The sequence below is a fragment of the Pezoporus flaviventris genome, unplaced genomic scaffold (assembly GCF_033815535.1).
Source record: "Pezoporus flaviventris isolate CSIRO_AGI_PZ_B2104156 unplaced genomic scaffold, CSIRO_AGI_Pfla_v1 ptg000001l, whole genome shotgun sequence".
NCBI classification, from domain to species: Eukaryota; Metazoa; Chordata; class Aves; order Psittaciformes; family Psittacidae; genus Pezoporus; species Pezoporus flaviventris.
Window position 1 is genome coordinate 54638928 of NW_026892549.1, and position 10051 is coordinate 54648978.

A 10051-nucleotide genomic window follows, 5' to 3' on the forward strand; every position below is an offset into this window, starting at 1 on the left:
TTAAACTGTTTTATACTTTGCCCTAATAATCTTTGTAGCTCTGCGCTGGACTCTTTCAAGCAATTCCCTGTCCTTCTTGAACTGTGGGGCCCAGAACTGGACACAATATTCCAGATGTGGCCTCACCAAGGCAGACTAGAGGGGGAGGAGAACCTCTCTTGACCTACTAACCACACCCTTTCTAATGCACCCTAGGATGCCATTGGCCTTCTTGGCCACCATGGCACATTGGTGGCTCATGGTCATCCTCCTATCCACCAGGACCCCCAGGTCCCTTTCCCCTTCACTACTGTCCAGCAGGTCAGCTCCCAACCTGTACTGGTACATGGGGTTGTTCTTCCCCAGATGCAAGACTCTACACTTGCCCTTGTTGAATTTCATCACATTCCTCTCCGCCCAACTCTCCAGCCTGCCCAGGTCTCGCTGAATGGCAACACAGCCCTCTGGTGTGTCAGCCACTCCTCCCAGTTTAGTATCATCAGCAAACTTGCTGAGGGTACATTCAGTTCCCTCATCCAGGTCGTTGATGAAAATATTAAACAGCACTGGTCCCAGCACCGACCCCTGAGGGACTCCACTAGTCACAGACCTCCAGCTAGATTCTGCCCCATTGACCACAACTCTCTGCCTTCTTCCTTCTAACCAGTTCTTGATCCACCTCACTACCTGATCATCAAGCCCACACTTCCTTAGCTTATGTATGAGGATGCTGTGGGAGACAGTATCAAATGCCTTACTGAAATCAAGAAAAACCACATCTACCGCTCTACCATCATCCATCCACCTAGTTACTTGCTCATAGAAGGCTATAAGGTTGGTCAAACATGACTTCCCCTTGGTAAAGCCATGTTGTCTGCTCTTAATGACCCCCTCATCCTTGATATGCCTAGAGATGGTGTCAAGAATAAGTTGTTCCATCACCTTTCCAGGGATGGAGGTAAGGCTGACCGGTCTATAATTACCCGGGTCTTCCTTCTTTCCCTTCTTATAGACCGGCGTGACATTTGCCATCCTCCAATCCTCAGGCACCTCACCTGTTTCCCACGACTTACCAAAGATGATGGAGAGTGGCTCGGCAATGACCTCCGCCAGCTCCCTCAGCACCTGCGGGTGTATTCCATCCGGACCCATCGATTTATAGATGTCCAGATTACTTAACTGATCCCTGACCCAATCCTCATCTACCAAAGCAAACTCCTCCTTTATCCTGACTCCTTCCGGGGCTATAGGAATCTGGGTCCCCCGGGGAGAGTCTGCAGGAGTAAAGACAGAGGCAAAGAAGGCATTCAATACCTCTGCCTCCTTTATATCCTCTGTCTCCAGGGCACCCACCTCGTTCAGCAGTGGGCCTATACTGCTTCTTGTGTTAGTTTTATTTGCTATGTATTTGAAGAAGCCCTTTCTATTGTCCTTGACCTGACTTGCCAGATTAAGTTCCAAGGAGGCCTTAGCTGTCCTAATTGCTTCCCTACATCCTCTAACAGCTATCCTATATTCCTCCCAAGTGGCCAGCCCCTCCTTCCATAATCCATAGATTTTCTTTTTCCGTGCGAGTTTACCCAGCAGTTCCTTGTTTAACCATGCTTGTCTCCTGGCTCCCTTACTTGACTTCCTACTCATTGGGACACTCTGATCCTGAGCTTTGAAGAAGTGGTTCTTGAATGCTGACCAACTATCTTGAGCCCCTTTACCACCTAGTACCCTTTGCCATGGTACTTCCCTTAGCAATTGATTGAAGAGGCCAAAGTTTGCCCTTCGGAAATCCAGAAATGTGTCCTTGCTAGGTATTCTATTCCTCCCACACAAGATCCTAAACTCCACCATCTCATGGTCACTGCAGCCCAGGCTGCCATTGACCGTCACTACTTCAACCAGACCCTCCTTGTTGGTGAGTACCAGATCCAGCAGCGCTCCTCTCCTAGTTGGTTCGTCCACCATTTGCATTAAAGTTATCATCAATGCACTGAAGGAACCTCCTAGACTGTGAATGACTGGCTGTATGTTGGTGGAGGGCAGAACAGGACTTGATACAAGGAAGCCTTCTTTCCAGAAGTGGGAATTTAAGATGAGACCAAATGCATATGTTAAGCCTTGTATGTCCTTGGTGTTCCTGCAGAGTAGGCATGAATGTGGTCCCCTCCTGTTTCGTGTCTGAGAGCGTTCACCAACATACATGCCATGCTTCTAGAAGGAGCCAGGCTTTTGGACAACCCAGATTTCAACACACCTCCCATGAAATCCAGCTATAGACCCATTCTAAGTCATGCAGTAGTTAAGTGTAAGCTTGATCATAAGAAACTCTGTGAGTTGTTACAGCTGTCTTATTTTCTTTTCTTCCTCCGCAGTAAGCGAAGGAGCTCATCCAGTGCAGCCAAGAACAACCATTCATCACCATGGAGAGCAGAGGTTCCTAAAAGCAATAACGCTTCACTGGGTAGGTTATTTGCTGCTCTGAAAAGTTCTGGTCTTTTTAAGGTTTATCTTTTGAAGGTCTGTGGACAGAGATGCAATTCTTAGAGCACTGCTAAAATGATTTATGTGTTCTCTACAGGAACATGACCATGGCCATGACATTAGTGTAAATTCTTGGGAATAAGTGCAAGTAACTAGAAAACCTTCAGAATTTGCCTAAGAAACCAGGGTTAAATTTCTGCACTTCCCAGGAGCAATGTGAGCTCACAGACTGTTTGGACATTACTGAAAGACCTGGCTGTTTATGGAATATTGCCCTTTTACTGCCCACAAATTGTCCATAAACAGCCTACGATTTGTTTTTAAATGCATTTCTTATTCACACTTACCCAGCAAATAAGTTGTCTTCTGTGCCCCAGCAGATATTTATTGCTGGTGATGCACTCCTCTGATGTGATTTTCTTCCTTGAAGGAACTCTCAGACTTAAATTTTCCATAAAATCATTACAATTATTATTTATTGATGGTAATGGCTACTACTGTCCACAAGCCACCATGATGGATAGTCTTTTCTCTAGGGAACTCACAACCAAAGGAATGATTACAGCTTTGCATTCTGTGACTGTTCTGCCCCAGCCATTCACAGTTCCAATTAGCATTCCTGCCAGTGCATTTGCTCTTTGGTGTACAGGCAGAAAGAAGCAGAACAGAAAGGGCACTGAATGCAGAAGTGTGGGGGGAAAAACAATGATCAAAGAACAGTGATGAGAACTAGCAGCTCATTTTGATGGCCACAGATGGTCAGGGAGGTGCTCAGTTCTACATCTTACTTTTGAAAAATAAAATAAAGATCACAGGTGATAGCCTTTGCTGGTGTAAAATGGCATAGCTCCTTTCATTTCTGTGAGCTGTGTAGTTTTGAGAGTGCAGCTCTGTACAAGCTGGAGACCTGGCAGTGTGCCTCTGTGTAGAGTGGGCAGCAGTGCTACAAATCTGTGTCAGAGCTGTTTCTGAATAACCAGTACCACACGCAGGTGCCAAAGGCACCTGGAGAGTTCTTCCTTACAGGGCTATTTGCTTGAGCTTCCTTGGAAGGCTTACCCATGTCTCTTCCTGCACAGGGGAGCTGCAGAACTGGAGAAAAAAGGTGGGAATTAATGTTGAACTGTAAGCACATAGTTAAATGCATTTAATTTTTAGAAGTTCCATAAGAAAATAGTGTAATCCAGGGTTCAATTATGTCAGGAAAAAAACCTTAAGTAAGTAATTACAGGATGCCATTGGCTGTACCATTGGGAACAGATTAATAATGATGGCCTGCCCAAAGCTGTTGTTGGCTATCTTGTCTCATGGTTTGATGTGGCAAAGAGATTAAAAGACATTAAGTAAAATATAGTGTTTCAAATTGTTATTGCAGCGTTTAGGGATTTGGTATCTCATGGAGAAAAAGCCCTTCAGAATACTTCATTACCATCCAACTTGACTTCCGGCATCAACATGTTCAACAAAATTCTCAATTTTGGGAAGGTAAGTCTGTATTTGCATAAATGCTGAGTGTGAACATTTATGTATCATATTTAAAGAGTTAGAAGCTCAAAGTACCAACATACAGCCTTCATCGCTTTCAGATCTCCCCTATTATATGAATTAACTTATTTATTTTGGGAAAAGGAAGACAGTTATTGTGGGTGGATTTTAAGCTTTGTAGTAAATTTATTAACCTCTAAGCAGAAACCAGATAAACCAGACACCGTGGGACATAATAGCATGAATTACCAAACAGTCACACACAATACCCTGAGATATTTTGCTCAAAAGTTGTGTGAGTTAGGGTGTTTTGAGTGTGTTTTCTTTCACATAAAATTAAAGATACGATGTTACAGGCTTTGACATTCAATTTGTTATTTACCCACAATACTTCTGCAGTGGCATCAGAGGCAGTGTGTGTTTACTCTGTAGGTGTTGACTGTCTATAGGAGCAGCTACTTTTTAACAGAAACTTGGTACCATTTAATGGGCACTAGCATGCTTATGTTTTTGTATTAAGGCTTATGAACATTTATGCACACATTTCTCTCTTCACCTCTTAGTATTCTCTGTGTGTGTGTGCTTGTAATGACAATGCTTTTTGTATGTCAGCACTACTACTTAAAGTCTCATCACTGTGCTTAAAACTGTCCCAAACAGAGTATTGCTTTAAAACTACCTTTAACATGACATCTTATTTTTAGAGCCAGACCCAATATTCAACTGCAGCAAATCTCAAAGTCATTCTGTGTGAGGTGTTTTCACGATATGTAACACATCCTGATCTTGCTGAAGAGAAGATGGTAGCCAATATCCACCAGACATTCTGCTTTACTGACCTATCACTTTTAGAGTCATTTACCCAAGAGTTCAGAAATCAGCTCTCCGAGGTAAGTGGGTCCTTTCCTAATATCTGCCGCTAGTAGCTTTGTTAGTTCACACACATTATTGCAGTGTTTGGAGATAGAATGTGACCCCAGCTGGTAGGAGTTGCTCATCTCTATACCAAAGTGCATGATGAGGCTGAGCTAAATCTTGCCAATGGAATTAGCCCAAAGACCTTGGAATTGAGTACACAGCTCAGACAGGCGAGGACACCTAGCTGTCAGCTAGTGGCCATTAAAGGTTCTCACCATGACTAGGTGGTGTTTCTCCTTATTTGCCCTGCTGCAGCAATAGGTAGATAGAACACAGTGAAGATGTGGAGTAAATAAGAATATTTAAAGCTAGGGGAGGCATTAAATTTAATTTGTGTATTACCTCAGCTGTAGAACTTCATCCAGTAACCCCTGCAGCTAATCCAACAATTCATGACTGAAGTAGTGCTTGTCTTTGGGAAAGTTATATAATTAAAAGCAAATGAATCCTTTAAAGGTAATACCTTCTTTTTTGCCAGGGTGAGGATTGATATTAATTTTTCTTGTATTCCTAGTCTTCGGGCTGTTTGGAACATTGTGCATTGTAGGGCTTGTCTAAACAGAGAATTTATTGTACAATCAGGAATGTGAAGGTAAAGCACAGTCACTCAGTTGTTGCCTGTCACTACAGCCCTTTGAATGTATTGTTTTGTAGAGTTGCATACAAGTGCAGTGCAAGCTGAAAAGTATAAAAAGACCCACTGGCAGAAAGGGTTCTTGTTTTTAAATAATTCCTTGCATTGTTATTTGTTAAGGTGCAACACAACCCACAGTACCAGGCAGCATTTGTCAATGAAATGGTCTCGTTTCTAAACCTCATCTCCCAAGTGCAGAATGACGCCTCCCTGTGGCACCTTCTTTTGCTGGCCCCCGATGTGTTTCAGGGCAGCATGCAACTGCAAGACATAATTGATTTTCTTCAGAATCCAAGCAGGTAAAAATACAGAAAATGCCAGGTGAGGCACTGGAAGTTGGAAGGTTTGTGTATTGACCTGTAAGGACACCCCCTCTCATCTTGAAGAAAGGGTGTTGGCTTGAAAGCATCCTTTATTTGGGGGATGATAAAGTTCCATATTAATGCATCTCTAATGGTCTCTATGGACAGTAAGCAGTGTTTTGATTGTCAATGACTGTTGTGTCGCTTTTTAAAATGAGAGCTTGCTATGAACTCTTAGTTTCTTCCAGACTGCTTAGAGACACTGTCATGCCCATGTGCAGATAGAAAAGGTGGTGAGTAACAGCCACTGCCTTTGGTTGAAGAAAAGCCCTTCTGTCTGGATAGTTGTTCTGCTAAAGCAAGCAACTGTCCGTTTCTTTCCAGCAAAGCATAGAGCCAAATTCAGATTGCTTTGGAACACCTCAAGCATTTGTAGGGAAGTCATAAGTTCTTTTTTGGTTGGTTGTATTCTTTTTAAATTGATTACCTGATTTATTGATATTTGAGCTTTCAAGATTGGTCCCAAGAAAGCAGAGAAAAGAGGGAGCCTGGTTTTTAGCTTAAAGGGATTTGAATATGTTTGACTTTAAGAAGAAAGTACCAGTTATGTTCTTTCTCAATGGTTATACAAAGCAGATCTATCTTAACTCTATTAATTAACTGTGCTGAAATATTTGACGCTGTATGCAGCTAGATCAATAAAAACTCTTCTAAAATGGGCTTAGCCTTTAAATACCTTTTCTGGTCTGTAGCTGGGCTAAACTCTCACTGATCTCTTGAAGACCTGAGTTACTCAAGAGATTAGGGGTCTCTGTCTCAAATCATCTACTGGCTGTGTTATTGACACTGCTATAAATTATTCTGAATAGACGACTTGTTACAGCAAGCACCTGTCTTCAGACTTTTCTTTTCCTTGAATGCATGAGCAGTTGGGTAAAGATGCCAGTAGAGGTTGTAGATACTTTGCCACTTTGATTATGCCCAGGCACAGAGGGACTCACTTTTCATCACTGGCATATTGCCAAGGCACTTAAAGCCCCATGCATTTAATACTTAGGTAATTTGCCATACTGCATTGTGGGAACTATTTGTAAGTTTTAATGTCTTTATCCTTGAAAAAGTCAGTACCTGTGTGGCAAGAATTTTGATTTTATTCAGAGATGTTTTGTCCATGCTGTTGTTTCAGTCACAGGATCATTGCATTTGTTTGCATTTACTGGCTTTCAGATCAAACCTGAAGAACCAGCACTGTCTGAGTGCCCAGCAAGATTTAGTATTTACTGTGCTGCTCTGCTTTGCTCTACAGTTATCATAGGCACAACAAAGAGGCACACAGAATTTCACCACCGGAAGTGTGCAGTGCTTTTATGCCTAGCATCTGGCAGTGTTAAGTGCATGAGTAAAGAGTTACTGCAACGAGATTGCACAAATAATATGTTTAATGATGCTTACAAAAGCGTATCTTAGCAAGTCTGGCCATGTCTGTTACTAATGTAGTACTGATCTCCTAAAAGAAAATGCTGTCCAGGGAATTTTTTTTGTAGTATAGATATGAAGATTCAGAAGAAAAGAACTTTTGCTTATTGTAGCATCCGAATTAACCGTGTGATGAGCACCAACTGCTGTGAAACAGTGACTTCAGAGTCATGAATTCTATAGAAAGTTTAGGAGCACATTTTGTTGCACACACAAACCTGGTTTACAGACTGAATTCACAAATGCTCCTGTTTGTTGCTTTAAGATAGTTTTTCAGATAAGCAAGTAAGCTGAACTTTTTCTCTAAAGCAAATGTCTGTAAAAGCCCTGCAAGACTGAAAAAAAAGGCCAACACCACCACTTGCTTCCATAGGATCATATAATGGTTTGGGTTAGAAGGGACTGACAGAGGTCATCTAGTCCAACCCTCCTGCATGAGCAGGGGCACCTTCAATTAGATCAGGTTGCCCAGAACCACATCCAGCCTGGTCTTGAATGTCTCCAGGGATGGTGCACCCGCCACCTCTTCGGCCATGTCTGCTACCTTATGATCTGCATGATATGCATCCAATTTTGGCAAGCCTATGCCTCTCTCCTCCTTGATTCTGCCATTACTCAACTAAACATGTCATTTATAACTGCAGTTTCTTCCCCCTCTAAAACTCTTACTAACAAGCACAGCTGCAGAATGGAAATGGTGAGCACCAAGTCCATGATACCTGCATGGAAACATTATGTTAAATGAGGAGAAAAGAGTTCCCTGGTGCTCTGTAAGTTGCCACTGAAATCAGCTCAGCTATCTTCTTTGTGTGTCAGCTGCAGAACCTCAGGCAGGGGAGAGATCATGCATTTCACAGTGACCCTGTGCCTGCGGTGAAAAGCTGCTCTTTATACAGGAGAAGCAAAAGAGACTAATAATCACCATGAAGTTTTCAGTAACCTGCACACAGTGAGCAGACTTTTAAATTACTTCCTCTGTGATACAATATGCCTGATTATCAGCTTATTCTTTCCTAAGACTGAAAAACATTCCTTGCTTCACTGTCAGACTGATTATTACAGTATAAAAGAGGAAAGAAGGAGAACAGGAAATGATAACAGTTATTTGTGATTGCTTCTTATTTCCACAGATGTTGTTCCCTAGGGATCCCTGCTCAACCTGGAGTTTTGTCTGCTTGCCTCTTGGTTTCTCTTAGGAAGAGATTCACAGCAGCAGTGAATCACTGGGCTGGCGTATTACCTGGGTGTTTTCTAAGACCTTTTGTGAGGATTTAAGTGGTTAAAATCTATAGATTTTACATAACCTTTTGAAAAAGTACTCCTAATGAGTACCACACATCTGTTTGTGCTACTATACTACCATGCTTTCCCATCAAAGCCCATTGTATTTGTATTTTGTGCATGATCAAACAAATAGTTAAAAGTCTTGTGTGTCAGGCACCTTAAGAATGCTAGGCTGTACTCCAGCTTGAATACTTGTTTTATTTCTTTTCATAAACCTGGGTGTGTGTTTGTTTTTCCTTTAGCATTCTGCTGGCAGCTGAGAATGTCTCTGCATCACTTGTGACTGATGACAGATTCAAAACTAATCAGAATGGGGTTAGAGATCTTCCATATTCCCTGAGCTGCTTGGAGCAAGGTAAGACTCCTCCATATAGTCATATCTGTGCTGAAAACCTGTGGTGCTGAGGAGAAGCAAACTCTAGGCTAGTACATAACCATATAGATTGCATACTGTTCAGGGCTTAACATAATGAAATATTCTTTCAACTTTTTACAAATTGAGTAAAATACCTCATTTCAAATGGAGAAGCAAAAAAGCTTTGTTAATACACTGTATGAACATGAGTTTGCAGTCTCAGTGGACATGGGGAGTGGTCATTTTTTATCTTGATTTTTTGGGGGTGAGAGGCTGTCAAAATCTGCCTGTAGTTGTGGGCTTTGTCAATTTCACCTCAGTACATCAAGGTAGGGGCTGGGGCTGGAATGTGTAACAAGCAGTATTCATCAGGATTAGCCATTCCTCTAAACCCCTTTCAGCTTATAGCAGAGGCAGAATCTTGATGTCCACCTCTAACTGAGGTTATGTGAATAGGCAAGGGAATGGTACAGCATCTAGATGCTACAAGGGTCAGATAGGTAAATGCTATCCATTCTCTACTTATTTCATGGAGGTTGTGGCAATTGAGGGGAATAAGAAGAAAGATTAATGCAATTCAAGTAAGGAGGACATGGAGATGTGTCTTGTGAGAGGACTGGACACTTGGGGATATCAAGATGAATGTAAAAGGATATGAGAGACGTAAATGATGCTGCAGACAAAGACTACATGTGAGTCGTAAAAAGTGATTCCCAGATGAAGGGAAAGAAACAAGCTGCATAACTGATGGCGAAATGGTTCTAAAGCAGGAAGAGAGCTCCATTAGCACCCAGATCACAGGGGCATTTTGCTGTTCCTGAGATGGAAAATCATTTCTACAATGGTAGATAGCATCCTGACTTTGTTCGGAAGGCCCATAAGAGTTACACCCCAAAAGAACACCCAAATTTCTAACCAGCATCTTGTGTCTTGTTATAGGAGCCTAACTTCATACATGCGTGTTACCCTTGACAGATTTGCAATGCAGCTTTTCTCAGTTTCCAAAGTAATGTGATCTTTACTCTTTACATATTTGTTCTAGATAAAGATTTGGTGACCAGATATATTTGTGATCCCTTTGTTAACTGGAAAGACAATTGGACTTTAGTATCTGAATTGGAGGAAGTTCTGAGGTAAGATATC

The 10051-nt window shown here is 42.0% G+C and overlaps 1 protein-coding gene across 1 annotated transcript in view; it reads left to right on the forward strand.

Annotated features, from left to right (window-relative positions):
* Positions 1-10051, forward strand: part of ABCA12 (ATP binding cassette subfamily A member 12) — a 90151-nt gene that overhangs the window by 21661 nt on the left and 58439 nt on the right. Inside the window, exons 4-9 of the mRNA XM_061454449.1 lie at positions 2346-2434; positions 3830-3939; positions 4644-4829; positions 5612-5790; positions 8796-8908; positions 9951-10041. Coding sequence (XP_061310433.1) covers positions 2346-2434; positions 3830-3939; positions 4644-4829; positions 5612-5790; positions 8796-8908; positions 9951-10041 — 768 coding nt within the window. The remainder of the gene's footprint in view (positions 1-2345; positions 2435-3829; positions 3940-4643; positions 4830-5611; positions 5791-8795; positions 8909-9950; positions 10042-10051) is intronic.